General features: G+C 38.7%; 1 protein-coding gene across 2 annotated transcripts; it reads left to right on the forward strand.

Annotated features, from left to right (window-relative positions):
• The first annotated feature begins 2,465 nt into the window (after positions 1-2,465).
• LOC114204856 (UDP-glycosyltransferase 3A1-like) lies at positions 2,466-25,901 on the forward strand. Of its 2 annotated transcripts, XM_088023706.1 has the most exons (8): positions 2,466-2,559; positions 4,905-5,010; positions 9,859-9,865; positions 11,430-11,533; positions 13,443-13,971; positions 22,527-22,758; positions 24,243-24,462; positions 25,625-25,901. In XM_088023706.1, exons 1-8 carry the CDS (start codon positions 2,466-2,468, stop codon positions 25,899-25,901), a joined length of 1,569 nt encoding a protein of 522 aa, XP_087879832.1. The 2 variants fall into 2 exon arrangements, with proteins under 2 accessions (XP_087879832.1, XP_027953871.1); XM_028098070.2 differs by lacking the exon at positions 9,859-9,865 and having other exon boundaries at positions 4,905-5,006; positions 11,425-11,533.
• The last annotated feature ends 1,080 nt before the right edge of the window (positions 25,902-26,981 follow it).

The raw sequence follows: 26,981 nt of genomic DNA on the forward strand, positions 1-26,981 counted from the left end.
TCATCAATGGACCCCTCACTGAGACTCAAACCTTCAGCAGACAGCCCCCACCTTCCTCCCCACTCCCTGTTCCTAGACACAACACCCTGCCTAGTCATCCTGTTGTTCTCTGAAAGGGAGGTATATGCAAAACTAACTGCAAAGGCCAAAGAAGCCATGAGATTGAAGAAAAAGGCAAACAGGTCCAGCTTGAGAAATGGTTTATTATGAACAATTATCAAATGAACAGAAGCCTGTCTTGGGCTGCCACAAGATGAGTAGATCTCCACAACACCATCTCCAGTTAGACCTGCTTTTATGGCCCTGAAGCCTGGGCAGTACATACTGGGGGCTACCAGGAGGAGTCATAGCCTGAGCAGATCAAGGAAGCTTTGCCTGGAGGGTATACTTAAGGGTGTGTTAAACAAAAGAAAAGAATGGAGGAAGAGGCTGTACTCAAGAAGGCTTTAGGCCACAGAGCAGTTATCATGGTGGAATTTCTCAAGATGGCCTTAGTCTGGTTCATATACTTGCCATCTCAAACTTTTCAGTCTCTCTCCCTCTTTCTGCTTTTTTCATTTTTCATGGTATGACATAAGATATTGGCCTGTTCTTCATTTTGGCCTTTTCTCTTGCACCTCATTTTCACCTCACCTCCAAGCTCAGGAAGCCTGGTCTCTGTCCTTCAGTTAGCCATGTGTGGCCCCCTCAGGACTCCACCTGTGGTCTTTGTCCCGAGTCCCTCCTGTGTAGAGCACCCCTTTTGCTGGTTAGACATGGAGCCTGCCTTTGGGCCATAGCTCATGCTGTGGTTTTCACTTCCCACAATTCCCTTCTCAAGATTAACACTCTTAAAAATGTAGTCATGGAGACCTCAAGTACCTGGACCTCTGTGTGAGGCTCTGGGGCCTCAGGTCCAGTACTATGGCAGTTCCCAGGATTCTGTTGATTTAAAAAAATCATTAATTTGCCACTATGACAGTAATACTTGAATCACATAAGAAATATAAATGATGATGAAATGAGGGAAATTTGATGAGGAATGGAATTTCAGTTTCAAAATGTCTCCCCACATCTTATTTCCTAATTATAGGGCAAAAAATAGCAACTTTACAGTGGAGAATCTTGGTGAACACCACCTTAAACAAGGAATAGAGTTATCTCTAATGATAGGACCATCTGACATCATGGGCGTCCCATTGTGATTCACTGAGATGGAATCAATACCAGCTTTGTAGTATTCGCACCAAGCTCCCTAGTAACCTGAAGTATAATGAGAAACATCAGGCAAACCCAACTTGAGATCCATCATTCAAAATAAGCAGCTTGTACTCTTTAAAATATCAATGACATGAAAGACAAAGAAGGGCTGAGAACCAATCCTCACTATAGGAGATGAATAGACCTGATAACTCCCTGCAATGTGTGATCCTGGATCGGCTCCTGCACCAGCAAATTCATATCACAACAGAGGATATTAATCGGACAATTGGAGGGGTTGAAATAAGGTTTGTAGATGAAGTAATGTGATTAGATTAATATTAAATGGTGTCTTCCCAATACAGATTATTTTTTTCATTGTGAAGATAGAATGCTTGAACAGATGATAATGGTGAATATGTATGCATGTAATCACATGGCCTCAAAGACTACATAGCACAAACTGAGAGAGAACTTGAAGGGAAATAATGTAATAATATTGAGAGAGTTTAACAATCTTTCTAGTGAATAATTTGAAACATTTATAAGAATAGAACTTTTTGGTGCCCACCACCCCATCCTAGTTTGTGATGCCCATTCAGAATAATAGACTGACCTTTAGAGGTTCAATGCTTCAGGTCAAGACCTGGCCCTCCAGCGGGGCTTAACACTTAGGGGACATTAGCACTTGTCACCAGTAAATTACTTTCCAAAGAAACTCTCTGAGCAATAAATGTAGGTAATTTTCCGTTGGGAATCAGTTTCTGAGATCTTGAGATTGGAACACTAGCAGAGATTTTAAGCAGGTACCTGGGGAAATGGGGCATGGGGATGGCAGTATGCAGTCAAAAGAGCAGTTAGGAGTGGGAAAATTTGGAAAAAGATCCCTAAAATAGGGATGGGTCTGAGTCACTTGGAGGTGGAACTATCTTGGAAGCGTCTTCCTAAGGTCCCTAAATTCCTGGTTCAGAGTATCTTCTCTGTGGAGAGTGTGGTGATTACAGCACAGAGAGGGGTTAAGGACAGCTCGCTAACCCCTCCTTCCCACTGCCCCAGGTTAGGGAGGGTGAGTACAGAATAGCCCGTGGTGCAAGCACTCTGGGAGGAGGAGCAAAGGGCGAGTAGCGACTGAAGAGCTGACAGGCAGGATCCACCTCTTACCTCTTCCAATCCGCCCGCCAGAGCATTTCCTCAACTGCCAACACTGCACGTGTCCCCGGGGCGCACAGCTCGCTGTGCGGGGCTCGCGGCGCACGGCTGGGCTCCACACTGGTACGGGAGCGAACATGGCCGGACAGCGGGCACTGCTGCTAGCCGGCTTCCTTCTGCCGGGGTTCCTGCTCTCAGAAGCCGCCAAAATTCTCACTGTATCCTCACTGGGTGAGTGCTCGGCAGGAGAATCAGAGACAGCTGCATCCCAGGCACCTCAGCCAGGGCTCAGGCAGACAGCCTTGGGTCAGGGGGTCCATCCATGTGGTTTTCAAAACAGGGCTTCGGTCCCAGGCTAGAGGAGGGAGAAGTGGGCAGGCTCCTGTGGCAGAGAGGCGTCCCCACTGCTGGGCTGGGGAAGTCAGTTCTGGAGAAAACAGTTTCTTTTCCTCGCTTTTTATCTGCTCTGGAAGTGATTCCCATTGTGCATAGCTGGGGCCAGAATTTAGATCCAGTGCTGACCTGGAGGTCTTGAGCCTCCTACTCCAGGGAAGGTAGGGACTTTCAGAGGTACAGCCTAAAAGTTATGGGGTGTGCAGTAGTTGCCAGTAGAAAGTGGAAGGTGAGGTCAGTTTCAGGCTCTTGGAGGCCAAGGACCGGGGCTCCTGTAGGCAGCAGCACAAACTGGGAATGTCATTAATAAGACACCTGGAGAACTGATGGGGCGAGGAGGGGGCCCCAGGACTATCAAGTTCTTGGGAATCCCCTCTCTCTTTTGCCCTTGCTGCTGGAAGGTTTTGAAGGACAGTGAAGCGGTTAATTCTGCATGAAGTTGGGTTTATTTCCTTTACTCTTCCCCAAAGGGAACAGAAAGAACAGGAACATTTTCAGGATAAGGAGGCATCATAGGATGGAGTTTCCCCAAGAAGTTTTTGGATCTATTGTGAAAGGACACTTCTTTCTGGAATGGCCCCTGAAGCTGACTTCCCATCATTCTTTGTACTCTCCTGCCCCTCCATTCAGTCTGGGGGACTGACCTTCTTGGATAGGGGGCTCCCAGGATTACTTTTACATCCCTCTGAATCTGGGGATCCTCGAGCTGGAAGAAACCACGGAGTTCATCTAATTGGGCAATAAGTGTAGGCATCCGCCTTATTTCCTGACAGGGAACCTGAGAGTCAGGGAAATGAGGGGCCTTTTGCAAGAGCACATCAGACCTCCCTGACGGACACCCTCTGGACTTTACTCACTGTCTCTTACCTCAAACCTGCCCTGTCCCCCAAACTCTACTCTTTACCGTGGGGATTCGTAAAAATCAGTATTTACAAAACCTTGATTTCTATTTTAAATCTACTTTTTAATGATAGTTGGAAGTAACAGGAAAAAAAGAGCTTTCTCACCTCTTGAAAGCACGTGTCCTCCAGACTCTGAGAGGGAGCAGGTGTGGCTGGAAGCCCCGTCTCTGGCCCAGAATGCACTGGGCTCACCAAGACCCTCAGGAATGGCTGCCGCTGCGGGATGGCTTCTCCCCTGTTCCATTTCTTCCATGAGTTGAATGTGAGCCAGAGCAGACAGTCTGAGCAAGTAGGGGTTTGTGCTTTCCATAATCCGTGATATCTCAGTCAGCACAAGTATAGATATAAAAAGCTAATTTCCACAGATACACACCATTACTGTAGTCCGACATCCCTCTCTGCTGACCCAATCATCATGAGAGCTTCATCTTCCAAATAACCCTCACTTCCCAATGTGGGCAAATTCTATTCCTTAACCCATCAATTCAAGAAAAATGCTCTGTGATATCACATGGTTTTAGACATTGGTGTGATAGAACCTATACCTCCCCAGATGATCAAGCTTCTGTTTCCTTAGGATCCCAGGATTTTCTCTGGATGGGTGATGTCCCAGTCTCTTGCATAAAGGATCCTGCAGCTCCACTCCTAGGGCCCACAGTTATCCAGAATACCTTAATTTGATATTCAGCAAGATGCAGGCCCCAACTGAAGAACCTCCTGCCAAATATATTGGAATCTGAAGGATTTTGGCTCTGAAAAGTGGCTCTAATCCCCTTCTGTTTCCGTGGCTCTTTCTTAGACTGATATTCATGTTCCCATGTTTCTGGCTTCCACGTTAACATAAATTCCAGAGAGAAGGATTCCAGAAATAGCTCTGATTGATTTTCCCACAGAAACCCTTTATTCTCACATACATAGCACTGTGCCAAATTTTCCACTGAATAGTTACTTCTTTAGGACACAGTATCTTCATAAAGCCTGCCTAAATTGCAGCATGTACTGAGGATCAGGAACTCCTTCAGGCCTAAGCATAGAGAAGCTCATTGCACTAGCACAGAGACCTTGAATTGCAAAAGGGAATCTTTCATGTAAGATTGTTACATGTCAATATTTGGTCAGAAGGAATGAGGGTATCAGGTCTGGGGCTTATCCAAAAGAAACTCATTTTCTTCTACTGCCATCAACTCTCTGCTGCCTTACCCTAGATTTCCCAACCCCCAATATCAATTTCAGACTCTCTGTTCTCACCCTTACAAAAATGAAATTTTGTATTGTTTCTAGGTGGAAGCCATTATCTACTGGTGGACCAGGTTTCTCAGATTCTTCAAGATCATGGCCATAATGTCACCATACTTCTTTATGGAGGAGATTATTTAATCCCGAGTATGTTTTTTTGTAATTATTATATTTCTCTATCCCAGGAAAAGATAGACAATGTCTTCTGTATAGCACTGCTTAGTGCAAAATCTTTTTTTAATCTAGTCATATTGAAAAGATGGGAAAAAATGTGTGTATGTGTTTTATGTTAAGTTTTGGTATGCATTTTCATTTTCATTTGTCTTTAAGTATTTTATGATTTCCCTTGTGATTTCTTTTGATCATTACTTATATAAAAGTTGTTGTTTAGTTTCCATTATTTATGAATTTTCTGGTTTTCCTTCTGTTGATTTCTAACTTCAACCTGTTGTGATCAGAAAAAGTATGTTGTATGGTATCTATTTTTTAAAATCTGTTGAGACTTACTTGTGGCTTAACACATGGTCTCTGCTGGAAAATGTCCCATGTACCCTTGAGAAGAATCTGTTTGCTGTTGTTATTGGGTAGAGTGTTTTGTATGTCTGTTACAACTAGTGGATTAATGTGTTTAAGTCTTCTATTTCCTTGCTGATCTTCTTTCTGCTGATCCATTTCTATTTAGAATGGACTATGAAATCTCCAATGATTATTATAGAACTATTTCTCCTTCAATTCTGTCAGTTTTTGCTTTAGACATTTTGATGATATCTTATTAGGTGCGTATATGTTTATAATTGTTATATCATCTTGCTGTATTGAAACTTTTATTAATATATACTGTTTTCTTTGTCTCTTCTAATCTTTTTTGATTTAAAATCTGTTGTGTTTGATATTTGCTTATCTGCTTCTGCTTTCTTTTGGTTATTACTTGCATGGAATATCTTTTTCCATCATTTCCCTTTCAGTCTGTGTCATTGGATCTAAAGTGAGTCTTTTGTAGACAGAATATAGTTGGATTATGCTTTTCTTTGTGTGTTTATGGCCTTTTTTTAAAAAAATACATTTCATTTTGGAATAATTTTAGGTTTATAGAAAAGTTGTAAAGATAGTATGGGAAGTTCCCATACACCCCACACCTTCTTGCCCCCATTGTTAATTCTATTTTATTTTTCATTTTTTTTAATTATTATTCTTTATTAAAGTATAGTGACACACATTACATTAGTTTCAGGTGTACAACATAGTGATTTGACAACTGTATATGTTATGTTATGCTCACCACAAGTGTAGCCACGATCTGTCACCATTCAAAGATATTACAATTGGATCATGTGTTTTTATCCATTCTGACCTTCTTTGTCTTTTGATTGGCGGGTTTAATCCATGTACATTTAATGTAATTACTGATAAGGAGAGACTTACTTCTGTTCTTTTGCTATTTGTTTGCTATATGCTTTATAGCTTCTTTGTCCCTCACTTTCTGTATCACTCTTTCTTTTGTGTTTAGTTGATTCCTTACAAAACACTAAATTATTTTCTCATTCCCTTTTGTGTATATTCTGGAGCTATTACATGTGTGTGGTTACAATGGGGATTTCATTCAACCTTTTAAATCTATGACACTCAGATTTTAATTTATACCAGCTTAATAACATTCAAACATGCTGCTCCTATATGCCTTCAGCCCCCACCTTTTTGGTTAGTTGATGTCACAGAATTACATTTTTATATATTGTGTGCCCCCAAACATAATCTATCATTAATTTAAATATATTAGTATCTTAAATTACATAGAAAATTTGAATGAAGTTACTTACAAACAAAGTACAAATAATGGTGGCAGTTTTTAAACTAATAATTTTTTTAATGTACTAGTCTCTTAAATCGTGTAGAAAACAAAAAGGTAGTTATAAGCCATTGTTACAAAAACAGTAGCTTTTATAATTGCCCATTCATTTACCTTTTATTTCTTCATACACCTTTGAGTTACTGTCTGGTGTTCTTTCATTTTTTCCCTGGACGACTTCCTTGAGTATTTCTCCCAGGGCAGGTCTAGTGGTTACACACTCCCTTAGTTTTGTTTATCTTGGATTGTCTCCTTGACTTTTGATGGGCAGTTTTGCTGGATATAAGATTTTTTTGTTGATTGTTTTTTTCTTTTAGCATTTTTTAAAGAAGATGTTATTTATTTATTTGAGAGAGAGAGAGAGGGAGAGTGTGAGTGGGGGGAGGGGCAGAGGGAGAAGAAGTGGTAGAGAATCTCAGACTCCCCACTGTGCACGGAGCCTGACACAGGTCTCCATCTCACAACCCTGAGATCATGACCTTAGCTGAAACTGAGAGTTGGACGATTAACCCACAGTCACCCAGGAGCCCCTTCTTTTAGCATTTTGAATATATTGGGCCACTTGCCTTCTGGACTCTGATTTTTTTTTTTTTTTTTGGTCTCCAAAATTTCTGATTAGAAATCTATTGATAATCTCATTGACAAACACTTGTATGTGATGAGTCACTTTTCTCTTGCTGCTTTTAATATTCTCTCTTTATCTTTCTAAATTTTGATTATAATGTGTCCTGATGTGAATATCTGAATTCATTTTCCTTGGAGTTGAGCTTCCTGGATGCTTATACTCCTATCTTTCATCCATTTGGGAGGTCTTCAGCCATTACTACTTAAAATGTTCTCTCTATCCCTTTCTTTCTCTCTCTTCCTTGTGAGCCTCCACAATGTGTATGTTGGTCCCTTAGGCTGTGTTCTTTTCTTCAATCTTTTAACTTTCTGTTCTTCACACTTGATCATTTCCATTGCCTTATCTTTAAGTTCATGGATTATTTATTCCATTTGCTCAAACCTGCCTTTGAATCCCTCCAGTGAAATTTTCATTTCATTTATTGCATTTTTCAGTTCTAGATTTTGTTTCTGGTTTCTTTTTAGATTTTCTATGCCTTTATTGACATTTCTATTTTGCATACACTTTTTCCTTGACCTTCTCCACATCTTCCTTTAGTTCTCTGAGGAACTTTAAGGCAGTTACTTTAAAGTCATCATCTAGTATCTCTGCCATCAGGTCTTTCTCAGGGACAGTTTCTGTTGATTTATTTTTTTTCCCTCTGAATAAGCCTTAGTTTTCTGTTTTTTGGTGTGTCTTGTAATTTTTGTTGAAAACTGACCATTTGAATCTGACAATGTGCTATATCTGGAGGTGAGACTCTTCTTTCTCTAGGGTTTGCAGATTTTTGTTATTAATTTTGTTCATTTTTTTATAATTGTTCTAGGCTGCCTTTGTGGTAAGGATCAATGTGAGGTATAAACTTTGGTATTCTTAGGTCTTTTCTGAGCCTTTTCCTGGGCATGAAAGACACTTTCTAATTTTCCTGGTATATGTAGTTGTTTTACAATGTCCCAGTCTTTACTGTTTCCCCCCCAAAAGGAGAAAATGAGAAAAATGGGGGGAAAGGAGGACATCAGTCTTTTGAGACCCCTTTAAGTCCATTCAGCCAGAGGGATATGCTTGCAACAATGAATGTGATGCAAAAATGTTGCTGCTGACTTCTTTGTCTGTACGTCTGTGCTCAGAAGCGGAAATCAGCAATCAGAGCTCAGATATTTGATATTTGAAGAAGGTCATTTTTGCCCACTCAGACTCTTGAAACCTGTGTACAAGCTGCTATATGAACACATTTACACAGCTTTCTTCTTAGACACTGAGGGGTGGGGGATGGGTAGTTGCTACTGTGAAAAGAGCTGAGATTGACCGAGATAACTGCAATTTACAGTTAAAGACTTCCCCTGGTAGTTGGAAACCATTAATTGACTGCAGAGTTCCCAAATAGTTATTTCAGACAAATTCTGTCATTGGAATTGTTGTCTAGGTCAGGGGACAGATTCCTGGTACTCCACCATCTTAGCAGAAATTTCCCCACTGCCTTTTGACATCTTATTTCTTCAGAATTTTACATATATTTATATAGTTGAATATATATGTGAATATATACATACACACATATATGTATATATAATACAATTTTCATATAAATGTATTTCATACATATAAAAAATTTTCACCAGTTCCTCTTTTGAAAGTAGGTCCAAGAAAGCTCCTTATACTCTCATGCTGGAAGTGGAACTGTAATAGGTGTTTGACAGTGTCAGGGGCAGAAAGACCTTCAGCTGACAAGTAATTCTTCCCAAGAATTCAACTGAGGTGCCATGGCTTGTGCTTTGTGCAGGGCAGCAGCACATTCCTCTTGTGAGCTCCTGGGTGAATGTTTGTGTCCTGAGTTCGTGTGCTGGACAAATCTCTGCAAAAGGAGATTGTCTTCAATGCAATGTCATACATATGCTTCTGGAGAAAGTTGAATGTGGTTAAGATCTTACCGGCAAAGCTTGTGAGCAAGGCTGTTGAGGTAGTTCATGAGAAACCAGTTACAAATGATTTGTATCCTGCCAAGATGAATTTGAAGAGACACTGCAGCTGAGAGCTTATTGAAATAGGAAATGAACAGAACATATTACCAAATCTATGTTTGCAGAGTATCTATTAGTACTTAGATATAGTCAGCAATTTCAGTAACATTGGAAATGGTAGCCCTAATGTGATGACATCGGCAGTCAAGTTATAGCAGTCCATTGAGAAGCACCATTCATTCAGGTTTAAGAATAGTCTAAGTTAGGCTATTAAATGGAGAACCAGTGGGGTAATCACTCCTTTGTTAATAGATGATTTTTAATGGGATTTAATCCTGAAGGCACTCTATTAAAATATATTTGATTGTATTAACAGTTTAAATATGTTTGGCCGATCCAATGAATCCTTTTTTGTCATGCTGTTAGTACTAAAACCTTAATTTTATTTTATGACTTGTTACATAAGAGCAACCGTTGCTACTATGAAATAACTTAACCAATGGCTCTTATGACTATGAGATGTTTAATCCCAGTAGTTAAGACAGGGCATGCACAATTGTCCTCTATCTAATATTTTGTAACTCCTAAGAGTACAGATGTACTTCGATAAATTTGGTGAACATTTACGATATATCTGTTATTTTCCCCCAGTATTGACCAAGATGATTAAGGTTTGTTTTTGGTGCATCCCATCTGATGTTTAAAGTAATTTAGAACCTCTGATGTAAAGTCACAAAAGCCAATCTTTGTCATTTCTCTGTAATAATTTCTTTTTTAAGTAATGTTAGATTCTACGTATGTTAAAACTGATGAACTCTGTTTTAATTTCTTTCCTGACTCTTCTATCCTGCAATTTCCCTTTTTTTGCCATACATATATTTTGGGGGTGGGTGTCCCTTCTAACCTGCTCATATTTACATGTTTCTTCCTCAGAATGTCCCAATTAGTATCATCAAGGCTAAGGGCCTGCCTAGTGGTGATTTTGAGAGACATGAAATTAACCTGAGTTTGAATGAACTCTTTGAATTAACTCCATGGGGGCGTCGTCAGTGTTTTTCCCCGTTACTGTGTTAATCAACTTTTCTTTTAGCTACAGAGATATAATCAGCAGCAGTAGCAAAGGCATTTTCTAGGGTTGGATGCGCCTTCTACTTTCACAGGTGTGAATCTCATCATATGACATAGTGACTACTCTTCTTCCACCATTCTGTGGGCTTGTAAACTGGTATCAGTCTTACCCAGAGCACTGTTTATAACGGGGGCAGTCCTTGAGACACACAAACATCGGTCACAGGGTTCTACCTAGCCTAGTGTCAATCACGGCTCATGCTGGGATCCAGAAGCACAATCCAAGCTGACACAGAAAATAGGTTTATGTGAGACACATGACCAGGACCGCTGAAAGGCTAAACCCATACTTTTGTCTCTAAATGCCAATTATGGAAGCTTCTGAGTAGGGTGGAAGTGAGGATTCCCCTACTTGGGTCTGGCTTGCTTGGCTTGACACTCTTGCTCACATAAAGGATGGCATGTTGAGGTTTTCTTCTCTGTTGGCCAAGGTATGTCACAGAAGGTTAAGGGGGAGATGGAGCTTGAAAGCTGTCATCAGTCCAACCTCAAAAATGGTGTCAGACTCTTTATTACACATGAGTTATGAGGGAAATGCCAGGATGTGAAGTAGGGCTGCAGAGGACTACTTTTTTTAACTTAGCCTTTGGCATATTTTTGGCAGAATGAAAAACCTTTGCATGTATCTCTTTTAAGTAACAAAAATGATGTTTTTTTTCCTAAGAGACAAAGGGCTGGGGAACTGGGATAAAATGAGATCTGTATTTAAATGCAAAGTGTACTGTTTACTATATGTGCAACCTTGACAAATTATGTGACACTCCATTTATCTTTGTTTTCTCATCCGTAAAATGAACAATATCTATGTCTTCACCTGAAGGCTTTAAATTGAATAAAAATAACTGAATTATTATAAGGTTCTCAGTAAAATTATCAGATCCTATGATTGAAGAAATGAAAAAGCAAGCAAAAAAAAAAACCAACCCTCTAAAAGCAAACATTCAAATATATATAAAATTATTGGAATTAAAAAAAAACTATGACATAATTACATATTTTTATTGGTGTTTTAAATTTTCTTTTATTTAGAAAAGAAGGAAAATGCATACCAAGTTATCAGTTGGCTTCTATCTGAGGAACATGAAAAAGAATTAAAGAAATATTTTGATTTATTTATGACAGAAGTTTTGCATGGCAGGTAATTTCTTTTATTCTCTGAATGAAAGACTTACCATTTTAGTGACATAAATAAATGGTTGGATGCATGGATACTTGGAGTGAATTTAAGAAAAGTGGATGAGTAGATGGATGGGGAGATCAATGATGGGCGGCAGTGTATGGATGGAGTGGATGAATTTTTGTCTTTACCTGGGATGTATTGAAAGATCTTCATTTTTTTAAAACATTTTATTTATTTATTTGACAGAGAGAGAGAGCACAAGCAGGGGGAGTGGCAGGCAGAGGGAGAGGGAGAAGCAGGCTCCCCACAGAGCAGGGGGAGCCCGATGTGGGACTCGATCCCAGGACTCTGGGATCATGACGTGAGCCGAAGGCAGTCGTTTTACCAACTGAGCCACCCAGTTGCCCTCAAAGATCTTCATCTTTGACGTAAGAGGGGAAAGACATATTCATGCCTTGCTTGGTTAATTATATGGGCCTAACCCCACCTCCCTTTTTTCCTTAAAAATTTTATTCAGTCATCAAGATGACCTTAAAATCTGGCTTTTTTCATAAAGCTTTTCTCCTTACCTAAACTAGAAGATGAAATTCTCTTGTCTATGAGATCTTATCTAAAATACTCATTTTAAACTTTGTTTATATCATCTTGTGATTGTTACTCATAATTTTTTTAAGTATATGTCTTGTCTCTTCTCCTCCACTTTATTTCTTTGAAGATTGGCTGTACACACATGTTAAATACGGTGCAATATACTGAGAACAGTACCTTCCTGTATTGTGTTCGATTTATTAACTTAATTTCAAATACTATTAATGCTCTACTTTTGAGGAATTTGTACTTCTTATCTTGAATTTATCCACAATATGTAGCAGTCATTCATTATTTAAAATCATTTAAAAATATAATAGAGGATTCCTTCAGCTAGTCATCTGTTGTCACTTAACATCCATTCTAAAGCACTCATGGGCATCTGCATATTCCTAAGGAGCTCTCACCTGTGGGCCTTTTTTAAGTGGGCTGACATGGTGTAGTGTTGTATAGGTTACAGGCTGGCTGGGCCATTGATTCTCAGAGTCCTTTATTCAAGCAGGAGGCCCATGGCCCAAAGCACCTGCACCTGTAACCTCTGGTCAGGAGCATTCTCATCTATTGCCCATATGTTGTGCAAAAAGGGTCATTTTCTTTGCAGGCACTGATGGGAAAATATTAAAGGAGAATAGTGCCATAGACAGCGTCTTAATTAGGTATCAGTAAAATGTTAGCATTACTTCTTTAAATACTCTAGGAAGCATAAAATGGAAAGGTTAATAATAAGCTTCAAGCAGACTTTTATTTTTATTTTAAATTGTTTACCTCATAGGCTAGAAAGATGTAAATCTCGTGTTCAGCTTAGAATTTGGGTTCTAATTTTTACCACCAGAAAGTTCCTTGTATGAGGCAATTTGTTAAATGTAGACTGTACAAAATTTTAAGAATAAAACAGGGCTATATCATCAATATTGGTGGACTCTGCTACCAAGTTACTTCCACAGGTAAGCTGAGAAAGAAAAGTCACTCATAAAAAGTGAGTATACAGAAAAAAGTTAAAGAGAGCATCATAGAATGCGTCAAGTAGACAAGGAACAATGAGGTCTGCTACAGTGAGAGATGGCCCTCAAAGTGGAAGGCTCTTGAGTTGGCATGGATCATGGGTGGATACAATTGGTTGGTGAAAGGGGAGAGGAGGAAGTGAGAACATTTTAGGAAGCAGAAATATCCAGGGCAGAATGACCAGAGCAGAGTTATTCTTTGGACACTGGTAAAATAGGTGGGCTGATGCCAGATATGGTCTTACTTACCTGGGATATTTTTTTGTAGCCCACAATTCCTTTATGTACTGTGAAATTAACACCTCCAGTGAATGTTTGCCCTTACATTTTTTTTTCAGAGAAGCATTTGACAACTTTGTAAAGTTAATGGAACAATTGGGGATTCAGTGCAGTGATTTGCTAAGAAGTGATATCATGGATTCTTTAAAAAATGAGAACTTTGACTTGGTATTTGTTGAAGCATTTGACTTCTGTTCTTTCCTGGTTGCTGAGAAGCTTGGGAAGCCATTTGTGTCGATTCTTCCCACTCCCTTTGGCAGTGTGGACCTTGGACTACCAAACCCTGTGTCTTATGTTCCAGTATTCAATTCCTTGCTAACCGACCACATGGACTTCTGGGGCAGAGTGAAGAATTTTCTGATGCTCTTTGATTTCTCCATAAAGCAATGGCGAATCCAGTCTACGTTTGACAGCACCATCAAGGAACATTTCCCAGAAGGCTCTAGGCCAGTTTTGTCTCATCTCCTAAAGAAAGCAGAGCTGTGGTTTGTTAACTCTGACTTTGCCCTTGAATTTGCTCGGCCCCTGCTTCCCAACACTGTGTATGTTGGAGGCTTAATATCCAGACCTGTTAAAGCAGTACCACAGGTAAGTAAAACCTTAGCTCTCAATATGGACTCCATGCAGAGCTCTTCAGTGCAGACAGAACTGGTGGCTCCCCTGGCAGAGGGAACTGCGATTGAAGTAGGGTGAGACAAACAAAACACCTAGAATATACATTTTTATTTTATTTTATTTTTAATTTGCTATTCTATTTTTTTATTCTATTTAAAATTTTATTTTGGTTTTGTAAAAACACTTAATATGAGATCTGCCCTCTTAACAAGTTTTTGAAAGTACAATATGAATTATTGACTGTAGGTACCACGTTGTGCCTCAGATCTCTAGATCTTACTCATCTCACTTAACTTTAGAACTCTTCCTCTCCATATAATAGTAACTATCTGTTAGCCCTTTCCCCCAGCCCCTGGAAACCAACTCCCACTTTTGATTCTATGACCTTGATTATTTTAGATGCTTCATAAGTGAAATCCTGCAATACTTGCTTTTCTGTGACTGGCTTATGTCTCTTAGAATAATGTCCTCAGGGTTCATTCATGTTTTCACATACTGCAAAATTTCCTTTTTAAAGGCTAAATAGTATTGCATCGTGTAGTATATATATGTACAATATATATATACACACCATATATATAGTATATATACGTACCATACATACAGTATATATATATATATATACACACAGCATATAGTATATACACAATACAATATATATACAATATATTCAATATATACAATATATATACAACATATATATACACACCATATATATATACACAATACAATATATATATTTGATATATAATAAATACAATATGTATACTATATATAATACTATATATATATATACACACACACAATGCAATACTATTTAACTTTTAAAAAGAAGGAAATTTTGCAATATGTGAAAAAAATGAATGAACCCTGAGGACATTATATATATGGTGTGTGTGTATATATATATGTGTGTATGTGTGTGGGTGTGTATATATATGTGTGTGTGTGTATATATATATATAGTATATGGTGTGTGTATATATATCTCAATAAGTATTGATATATATCAATATACAGTATATACAATATATAATACATATATACATATATACACACACCATATATATATATACACACACACAATATGGTGGGTTTATATATATTGTATATATATGATGTGTATATATATATATATATTGCATATGGTGTGTGTATATATATCTTAGTAAATATGTGTGTGTATATATCTCAATAAATATTGATATATATATCAATATACAATATATAATACACATATACATATACATACTATATATATATACACACATACCATATATACACACACACACACAAAATATGGTGGGTTTATATATATTGTATATATATGATGTGTATATATATATATTGCATATGGTGTGTGTATATATATCTTAGTAAATATGTGTGTGTATATATCTCAATAAATATTGATATATATATCAATATACAATATATAATACACATATACATATACATACTATATATATATATACACACATACCATATATACACACACACACACAATATGGTGGGTTTATATATATTGTATATATATGATGTGTATATATATATATTGCATATGGTGTGTGTATATATATCTTAGTAAATATGTGTGTGTATAGATCTCAATAAATATTGATATATATATCAATATACAATATATAATACACATATACATATACATACTATATATATATATACACACATACCATATATACACACACACACACAAAATATGGTGGGTGTATATGTATTGTATATATACGATGTGTATATATAAACTGTATATGGTGGGTATATATATATATTGTATATGGTGTGTGTATATATCTATCTATATATATAGATATATACACACACCATATTTTCTTTAACCTTTCATCTTTTGATGGACATTTAGGTTTTTTCAACATCGTAGCTATTTTGAATAGTGCTTCTGTCCTCTCATTTATAAAACTGGAGACCATCACAGTTCCCTCAAGGTGGCATGATATACAATATCTAAGATAACTTCCATACAGTAGCAACCCAGTACCTACTGGCAACAGGCAGCCACCGATCTCAGCTCTACTTCATTTTGATAACTTTTAGAGCAGTGGTTCTGAGTTCAGGCTCTGCATTCAGACCACCTGAGTAGCATTTAAAACTTACAATACCTAGACCTAATCCCAGACCAATCAAATCAGAAAATCTGGGCTGTGTTAGGAATGGGAGCTCTATAGGAAGGAGCCATTGGTGATATTTATAAAACTGGAGACCATCACAGTTCCCTCAAGGTGGCATGATATACAATATCTAAGATAACTTCCATACAATAGCAACCCAGTACCTACCGGCAACAGGCAGCCACTGATCTCAGCTCTACTTCACTCCACTTATAAATGATAGGACAGACGTTCAGGTGACGTATATAATATTCCCAGTACCACTCAGCTCAGAGCAGCAAAAGCCAAGATCTGGACTGGGCTTTCTAGGCACCAAAGTCTCTACCCTTAAGAGTTATTAAGGAGGAGAATAATGGAAGCAAAGGTGTGTAATCTGTGACACAACAAATGCTTGTACAGTTTTTCTTCTCTCCTTTCCCAATTTTTTTGTGGTGACCAAATATACATAGTATAAAATTTACTACTTTAACCATACTGAAGGGTACAGTTCAGGAGCACTAAGAACTTACACACTGTTGTGCAACCATTACTGCATCCATCTCCAGAATGTTTTCCTCTTCCCAAACTGAAACTTCATACCCACTCAACAGTGACTCCTCATTTCCTCTCTGCCTCCAGATCCTGGCAACCATTATTTTCCTTTTGTCTGTATGAATTTGAACACTCTAGGTACCTTATATACATGGAATCATACCATATTTATTCTTCTGTGATGGCTTATTTCACTTTGCATAATGTCTTCAAGATTCAACCATGTGGTAGCATGTGTCTGAATTTCTTTCCTTTCTAGGTTGAGTAATATTTCATTGTATGTATATACCACATTTATTTATCTATGTCCATAGATACTTGGATTGCTTCAATTTTGGCTATTGTGAATCATGCTCCTATATTTATGAACAGTAGTGTACAAATATTTGTTCGAGTCCCTGCTTTTAATTCTTTTGGGGATGTACTGAGAAATGGAATTTCTGGGTCATATGATAATTGTATATTTAATTTTTTGAGGAACTGCCGTACAGTCTCTCACAGTGGTTGTCCCAATTTACATCTCCACCAACAAAGCATAAGAGTTCCAACTTCCCCATATCTTCATAAACACTTGTCATTTTCTGTTTTTGTTTTTGTGGGTTTTAAAAAATTTTGTTACTAGCCATCCTAATGGGTGGGAAGTGGTGTCTTATTGTGGCTAGATTAGAATTTCCCTGATTAGCGATGTTTACCATTTCATAAGCTTATTGGACATTTATATATCTTCTTTAGAGAAATATCTGTTTAAATCTTTGCCCATTTTTGAAACATATTTGTTTTTTGGGTAGAATAGTTCTTTATACAATCGGGTTATCAGTCCGTTATCAGATATATGACTTGCAAATATTTCTCCCATTCCCTGGTTTGCCCTTTTCACTATGTTGATAGTGTCCTCTGAGACGCAGTTTTTCTTTTGGATGAAATCCAGTTTGACTGCTTTTTATTTTGTTGCCTATGCTGTTGGTGTCTTATCTAAGAAATCACTGGCAAATATAATGACATGAAGATTTCTCCCTCTATTTTCTTCTGAGAGTTTTATACTATTAGCTCATTTCTTTAGATATTCAGTCTATTTTAAGTTGATTTAGTATATGGCATAATATAATGGTTCAACCTCAGTCTTTTCCATGTGGCTATCCAGTTTTCCAATGCCATTTGCTGAAAAGACTGTCTTTTACCTAATGAATGGTCTGACACCTTTGTCAAAAGTTATTTGACCAAATGTACCTGGGGATATTTCTGGACTTCCTATTTTATTTTATTGATCTGTACATCTGTCTTTTTGTCATAGCACACTATTTTGATTATTATAGCTTTGTAGTAACTTTTGACATAATGAAATGTGAGACCTCCAACCCTGTTCTTTTTTTCCATACTGCTTGGGGTACTTAGGTTTTTTGAAATTCCATATCAAATTTAGGATAGGTTTTTATTTCTGCCAAAAGAAAATGTTGTTCACTATTGATAGAGATGGCATGGTATCTGTGGATCACCTTGGGAAGTACTGACTTCTTTAAAGTATTAAGTCTTCTAATCCATGAAGCCTGGATTTCTTTTTCCATTTATTTGTGCCTTTTTAAATTTCTTTCAGCAATGTCTTATGTTTTTTTTTTTTTTTTTTTTTTGGTATGCCTTGTGATCTTTTGTAGAAAGTTTTGGGCATTTGTAAAAAACAGTATTTGTATTTGCAGGCTGCCATAGAACACCTTCACTAATTAGTGGAGAATGTTTTAATACTTTGGATCAGCCAGAGAAGACAACTTAATACTTAAGTCTTCTTAGGTATTTTCTGAACATTTTTCCTGTCTGGACCTTTGTGTAAGCTTTTATTCACCTAATTCTTCCTGTACTCTTGGCTGATTTTAATGTCTTAAATTCCCAAAGAGTCTTACCCAGATTCTGCTCCAGGCCTTAGGTGTTCTGTTGTATTTTATTCCCATAATTTCTTGCTCCCAAGACTCTGAGATCTGTAATGTCCCTGAAGGTTTTACATGGCATGGTGCCCTTTTGCAAGACTCCCACCAGCCTGATATCTGAACTATATTGCCATTTCCAGTCAGAGCTTCAAGTCTAGTGAGGCCTAAACTTGTCACTTGGGAGGCTACAGAGTGGCTACAATGTTGCAAATTATTTCAGTTCTGCTCCTGCTGCTGAAGTCAGGGCCAGCACTGCTAACTCTGGATCATGGCATGCCACCCCAGGAAGATTGTGGGGCAAGAAAGAGTAAAAATGCCATGGAAATTCTCACCATTCTGAGTGTGTTTGTTTGTTTGGTTTCTGTATGTCAGTGACTATTTTCCCAAGTCCTGTAAAATTTTTGAGTCAGTCCTTAGTTTTTTATTTCCTGTTATTTTTTTCTGTGAGGGACTGGAAGTATGTAGCTTCTTATGACATCATGCTCTGCCTGTGCCAATTTTAAATTATAGATTTGTACTGATCTTATAAATGTCAAATGAGAAGAAAGCTAATTCTAGTGGTCCTTTGGGATGGTAATTCTTATAGTGTTATGCTGGATGGAGTTAAGTAGGGCCAGAATGGCACAGTGAGGTAAGGGGCTGGCAGCTGGGGACAGCCAACAAATGCAGAGAAAGGAAGAAACAAATGTTTTGCAGAATTGACAAAAACTAATTTTTAGGGTATTAGATCATGAAATTCTTTAAGAATCACCTGGGGGTGGCTACATACTAATAATATCAGACAAAATAGACTGATGTCAAAACTTTTATAGGAGATAAAGGATACAAAATCAATCAGCATAATATAACACATTAATAGAATCAAGGTGATAAAAAAGCACATCATACCAAGAGACGCAGAAAAGACATTTGACAAAACTAACATCCTTTCATGATAAAAACACTCACAAAACTAGGAGTAGAAAGGTACTTTTTGAACATGATAAAGAATATCTATGGAACACTCACAGCTAACATCATACTTTTTATGATAGACTGAAATCGTGCTGCCTAAGATCAGTAGTCTAAGATGTCCACATCACTGCTATTCAAAGCAAGTAGGCAAGAAAAAGAAATAAAAGCCATCCAAATTGGAATGGTCAATGTAGAAATATTTTGATTTTCGTATGACATAATCCTATATATAGAAAATCTCAAAGAATTCATACACCTTACACTAGATCTAGTGAATGAATCCAGCAAAGTTGCAGGGAAAAATATCAATATGCAAATATGAGTTGTATTTCCATACACTGACTATAAATAATCGAAAATGAAATTAAATAAATTATTCTATTTACAAGAGCATCCAATTAAACTGAGGAGGTGAAAGACATGGACACTGCAAATTTGCTGAAAGAAATTAAGACCTAAATAAATGGAAAGACCTCTCTAGACCATGGATTGTGATACTTAATATTATTAAGAGAGCAATACTACTCAAAGCAATCTACAGAGTTTATCTGATCCTTACCAACATTTGAATGGCCTTATTATTATTATTATTTGCAGAAATGGAAAAATCTTCAAATTCACACGGAAATGTAAGAGACCCTGAATAACCAAAACATTATGAAAAAGAACAGAGTTGGATGACTCATACAACTGTGACCAATTCATTTTTGACAAGGGTGCCAAGAGCAATCAATGGAGAGAATGGTCTCTTCAGCAAATGGTACTGGGGGCACTGGATATTCATTCACATGAAAGAGAATGCAATTTGAACCTTCCTCACACCACATACCAAAATTAACTTAAAATGGATCAATGGCCTAAATAAAGAGCTAAAAGCCAAAAAATTCTTAGAAGAAAAGGGATAAATTGCATGGACTTGGATTTGGCAATGAATTTGTAGATGTGACACCAAAAGCATGAGTAACAGAGGAAAAACATAGAGAAATAGGACTTCATTAGGATTGAAAACTTCTCTATATCGAAGGACACATATATAGAAAATGAAAGAACAGTTTATCAGGTACAAGGCAAATATGTCCCCTCCCTCTGCTTTTCAGCATCATATTGGAGGTCCTAGTAAATTAATAAGACAAAGAAAGTATAAAAGGAATGTAGATTAGGAGGGAAGAGATAAAACTATTTTTGTTCACAGATGACATGATGGTCCACTTCAAGACTCTGAAAAAGTCAAGAAATAGATTCCTGGAACTCATAGTCAATTATAGCAATATCAAAAGGTTACAAGTTCAATATAAAAAAATCCATCCTTTTTCTTATATATCAGCAATGAATAGGAGGAATGTGAAATTTAAAACACTATATGATTTAAATTAGCACCACCAAATATGAAATCTTGGGAATAAATCTAAGAAAATATGTATAAAATTTATTTGAGGAAAACTACAAAACACTGATGAAAGAAATCAAAGAACTAAATAAGCAGAGAGAAAGTCCATGTTCGTGGATAGGAAGACTCAATATTGCTAGATAATCATTATCTCCAATTCGATCTGTAGATTCAATGCAATCCCATTGAAAATCGCAGCAAGTTATTTTGTGGATATTCAAAAAATGATGCTCAAATTTGCACGGAGAGGCAAAAACCCTGAAGAACCACCACAGTACTGAAGATGAAGAACTGAAGGTGAAGTTGGAAGTCTTACATTAGTCAACACCATGACGTACCATATGGCTAAAACAATCAAGACAGTATGGTATAAGTAAAAGAATAGACAAATAGATCAATGTAGAGAGTACACAAAGACCCACATAAATTTAGTCAAATGATCTTTGACAAGGCATTAGGAAATGTCATGAAAAGAAGGTAGCCGTTCCAACAAATGGACATAGATCTTACCTCTTCACAAAAATTAACTCAAAGTGGATCACAGAACTAAATGTAAAATGCAAAAATATGAAACTCCTATGAGGGGACATAGGAGAAAATAGATGAACTAGTGTTTGGTGAATACTTTTTAGAGGTAAAACCTAAGACATGTTCTATGATAGAGTTGAAGAGTGGGCAAACTGAACTTAAAAATTTCTGTTCTGGGACAGAACTTCATTTCGAAAGGAATGAAAGGAGGAGCCACAGACCAAGAGTAAATATTTGCATAGACATATCTGATAGACTATTATTCAAAATATACACTTATGCACACAAGTACAAAACCATATATACAAAATATACAAAGAACTCTTAAACCTCAATAATAACAATAAAAAACCCAATCAGTTAAAAATTTTAAAATGGGCCAAAAACCTTACCACACCCCTCAACAAAGAAGATAGACAGATGGCTAATAAGCATGTGAAGGAAACACACCACAGAGACATTACTCCAGCATCTATTTCAGCCTCCAGAAGACATGCTGCCCCCTACTGGGCCAGGACAGCAACTGGCACTCTCCCAGGCACTAGCACCTCTGGTCTGGCATTGGAACACTCCTAAATGACCCTATCTCCCCACACCTAGAATGAGGGATGAGGATGACCCTGGTACTGAGACCATGTTTTCAATGAAGAAAGAGATTCCCACCATCTCCACTTTCCTCTTCTATAAAACATTATTATACACACAAGGCCTGGATTTAGATGTTGGTGCTACAGTGTGCTTTGAGCGCCTCAAGGGCAATGTGGGTTATTGTGGTAGTGGCTGGACACCTACAGCTGTCTTCACATTCATTTGTGATCATTGAAAGTGTTTATATGGTAGGATGTGTCCTGAGGTCTCAGAAAAATGACTTCAAGGCCACCAGACACAATAGATATGAGCAGAGGGCACTGAGCTCTCCAGAGACTATGAGAAACTTTTCAAGACAGTGAACTCTAGGCACTGACAGGAGGGTGTATTCAGTAAATAGCTGACTTTCATTTCAAGGCTGTCTAGGTTTTCATGAGCAACTGTGTTCACCTCCTTTCATTTCTTACCTCTCTGCAGGAATTTGAGAATTTCATTGCCAAGTTTGGAGATTCTGGTTTTGTCCTTGTGGCCCTGGGCTCCATGGTGGGCATCTGTCAGTCCCAAGAAGTTCTCAGGGAGATGAACAGTGCCTTTGCTCATCTGTCTCAAGGGGTGATATGGAAGTGTAATCCTTCTCATTGGCCCAAAGACGTCAAATTGGCAGCAAATGTGAAAATTGTGGACTGGCTTCCTCAGAATGACCTCTTGGGTAAGGACTGTTCAGATCTACTTCTCTCTTTCCATTTATGTATCTTTAGGTTTCTACTGGGCAACCCCATGAGCATGAGAAAGGGCAGCTGGTAGCTAAAGCTAATCTTTAGAGGACAAGAATGGAGCAGCCAATTGGAGTTTTTGGGAAATCAGGCTATGCTTCCCAAATGGCTGAAATTGCCATGTTTTCTTCCTTTCTATTGCAGTCCTGATACCTGCAGCCAGAAATGATATTGTTATCAGGTTGTTTTGACCTTTCCATACTTGGCACAGACCAAGGTAGCCCAGACACAATCAAAGACGGTTTGTAGACTCTGAGAACACATACCAGGGGTCTTTTTGCCACTGCTGTTCCTGGCCTCTTGAGTATCTGTTAGGCCATGTGCCATTACAGACACACACTCCCACACATTTTAGTACATTCTCCTACCCTGCAAAAGATGTACTCATACTTTCTTAAAATTGATGCTGATGGTGTTTGAAGGGTGAGCCAAAATATCTGAATGTCTAGCTGAGTAACCTCTTGGGTGTTTTTTTAGTCCATCAGATTCTCTGGTCACATAGGGCTCTTTACACCCCAATATATATTTTTTGGTCCTGTGCCACTTTTTGGAGCCCCCTCACTGCCATAACCACTAATTACATCAGAGGTTCATCCCCAGATTATGGCTCACAAACATATTGGGAACTTAAGATGGAGGGTTCTGCACATTTATTCACAAGGCATGGTATAGGGAAAAGGATTCTGATTTTCAAAGAAACACAAATAGATTCTGATGCACATCTCTGTTGAGAGGCAGTGTTTGAGATGAACTCTTCATTATCAACACTTGTTTTAGTTTTCTCTAAATAAGAGTGGGATGAACACACAGGAACTGGAAATACTGAGTTGGGTGGTCCATCATTGCCTACTTTAGAGGATTTCTTATGAAGTTGAGGAGAGAGCACATACAGTGTAAGTTTGATGAATGATACATGAGATGTGATGTCAGTGAGAGTGTTAAGACTTCAGATAAGAGGGAAGTTGAATGGGCAGTGAAGGAGAGAGTGTGAGACCTGGAGAGCTACAGAGAGACAAAGATAGAAAATCAGAGGAGAAACAGATATTGTGAAACTAGGAGAGGGTAATAGAGAACAGAGAAGAGAAATAAAGAGAGAGACAGGGTGGAAAGAAAAGGAGAGATGGATGGAGAGATGAATGGATAGATGGGAGGAGGAATATGCCTTAGCACTGTGCTCTGCAGCTTTCTCTAGGTTCTGAGTCTTAGATGGATTGATTTAGAGGAGTTTCTGTACAGAGACAAGGCCAGAATTTCATATCTTGAAGTATTCACCCTTGAGTGTGTCCAAAGCTAAATCAGTAAATCCATTTTCTCCAATATACCTTGAAATGCCTTGATATTTTCTTCCACCCTGATGCTTTCCTTGGTATTCTGAAAGTTTTACCCTGAAATATTCTGCTGTGTTCCCGATCTGCAACAGCTCACCCACGCATCCGTCTCTTTGTCACCCATGGTGGATTGAATAGCATAATGGAGGCCATCCAACATGGCGTGCCCATGGTGGGGATTCCTGTCCTGGGAGACCAACCTGACAACCTGGTCCGAGTAGAAGCCAAAAAGTTTGGTGTCTCTATCCAGTTAAAGCAGATCAAGGCAGAGACATTGGCTCTGAAGATGAAGGAAGTCATAGAAGACAAGAGGTATGGAGCTCTCTGGGCTTGTAGTCATTTAGGCTAAATGAAGATATCAAATACAAAGATGCACTGTGTGGCACTTTTTTGCAGTAAAAGTTGAAATTTCCAGGACACAAAATAATATGTGTGTGATGCTAGCAGCTGACCTGTTTCCTCTGAGAACAAGAGTGGACAATTTAGGTTGATGCTGACAATTTTCTACCTTAAGGGTTGTGAAGACTCTGACCTACTTACATAGGGTCTGTGAGAGGTCTTATATTTTGGGGTGCTTAGTAGACTTACACTGAGGCAGGAGGTTTCCTTTCTGTCCCCCAATATACCACACTGTTTCCTGCCTCAGGCCTTTTGTCAGTGCTGTTCCTTAGAACATCCTTCCCTTCTCTTCATAGGGCTGGCTCCTTCATGACAGTTAGACTCATCTCCAGTGTCCTCTCCTCAGAGAGGTAGTCTTTGTCTGACAGTCCTAAATGTGCTCCTCTCTCCCACCCTCTTCAATCATTAATTCATTTTTCCTTCTTAACACTTCTCAGGATCATTAACTACCCCATTTCTTTCTTTTTAAATTTGTTGCGTGTCCCTCACGCTAGAAAATAGAGAGTAAGCTCCTCTGGATGGCCAAGTGTGTCTCTTGTTTCCCCTCCATTCCCAGGGCCTAGCACAGGGCCTGCCAGAAAGTAAGTTAGGATGAATTTCTGTTAAGTGAGTCAATAAAAGGTTCTCTTAGGTAAATTCCCATCCAGCACAAGGATGTGGTAACCATGATGGACCGAATATCTTATTAGGGTCTCAAGGACATTTACCCTGAATCAGATGTATAGTTCATCACATATATTCCTATATACTTTTTCCTTTATTGTACCGTAATTGTTCTTTGTTAGAGACTTGTCCTTACAGCTTAGTCACTTTTTTTATAGTTTAGCACTTTTAGCACAAAGCATGGATCTTTGCATTGAAAGACCAGTTAGAACTTTTCAGAGGGATCCAGCTAGACTGTGACAAGGTCAGGCCAACAACTTTTCCTTGAAACTGAGTCTTTTGTGCATATAGATGAAAGTGTGTGTGTGTGTGTGTGTGTGTGTGTGTGTGTGTGTGTGTGTGTGTGTGATACGAGGTCTCTAAGACTTCTGAGAGCACATGAGTAACACCCTGCCTCTGTCTCTGCCAACAGGTACAAGTCAGCAGCAGTGGCCGCCAGCATCATCAGGCGCTCCCACCCCCTGACCCCTGCTCAGAGGCTGGTGGGCTGGATCGACCACATCCTCCAGACCGGGGGTGCGGCACACCTCAAGCCCCACGGCCTGCAGCAGCCGTGGTATGAGCGGTACCTGCTGGACGTCTTCTTGTTCCTGCTGCTGGTCACCCTGGGCACCCTGTGGCTCTGTGGGAAGCTGCTGGGCATGGTGGCCAGGTGGCTGTGTGGGGCCAGGAAGCTGAAGAAGGCCTGATGGAGGTGCATGCATGATGGGTGTTTGGGAAACCATAGGTTATATAGAAGGTTTTCTCCAGCACAGGACACCCCTGGCGTCTTCCCTGTGTTGACACTTGAGGGTGGCACAAAATTGCTTTTCCCTATTTTCTGCTTGTGTTTAAGAATTCTTATGAAGCACTCTTGGGATTCTTCTTTTAAATTGTGGCAATATATATATTACATAAAATTTACCATTTTAACCATTTAGTGTAGTCAATGGCATTGAGCACATTAACATTATCGTGCAAACATCACTACCACCCATTCCAGAACTGTTTTCAGCCTCCCAAACTCAAATACCCTGCTGATAAAACAGTAATTCCTCATATCCATGCCCCCACTACCAATTCAGCAAGCTCCAGGCAACCCCGGTTGTACTTACTGTGTCTATGAATTATATCATGGTTTCATGATTTGCCCCTCATCAATGGATACCTTACTGAGACCCAAACCTTCAGCAGACAGCTCCACCTTCCTCCCCACTTCCTGTTCTTAGACACAGGACCTCGCTTATTGCATCCTGGGTGCCTAAACACTTCTCATTCTCTCTTCCCTTTCTCCATCCTCACTTTTTATGATATGACAGAAGATATTGGCCAGTTTTTCTATTTTGGGCCTTCTCTTGTATCTCTTTTTCACTTCACCTCCAAACACAGGAAGCCTGGTCTCTGTCCTAGAGTTAGGCAGGTATGGCCCCCCAGGACTCCTTCTGTGGTGACTTTTGCTGGGTCCCCTCCTGTGAAGAGCACTTCCTTTGCAGGGCAGGCCCAGAGCCTGCCTCTGGGCCACAGCTGTTCCTCTGGTTTTCACTTTTCACAGTTCCCATCTCAAGATCTCCAGTCTTAAAAATCTAGTCATGGAAACCTCAAGTGCAGAACCTCTGCATGAGTCTTGAGGCCTCATGGTCTAGTGTCTATAGCAGTTCCTAGGACTTTGTTGATAAAACACCCATCTGCCTCCCAACTGTGGCAGAGAGTATCCCTGTATGTGGTGGACCCTTAGGAATTATATTCAGTTCCTAGCCACTTACCCCAGAAGTATGCCTTAACCACCAGGG

The sequence above is a fragment of the Eumetopias jubatus genome, unplaced genomic scaffold (assembly GCF_037043125.1).
Source record: "Eumetopias jubatus isolate StellerSeaLion01/CBP00866 unplaced genomic scaffold, mEumJub1_p1.0 scaffold_5, whole genome shotgun sequence".
NCBI classification, from domain to species: Eukaryota; Metazoa; Chordata; class Mammalia; order Carnivora; family Otariidae; genus Eumetopias; species Eumetopias jubatus.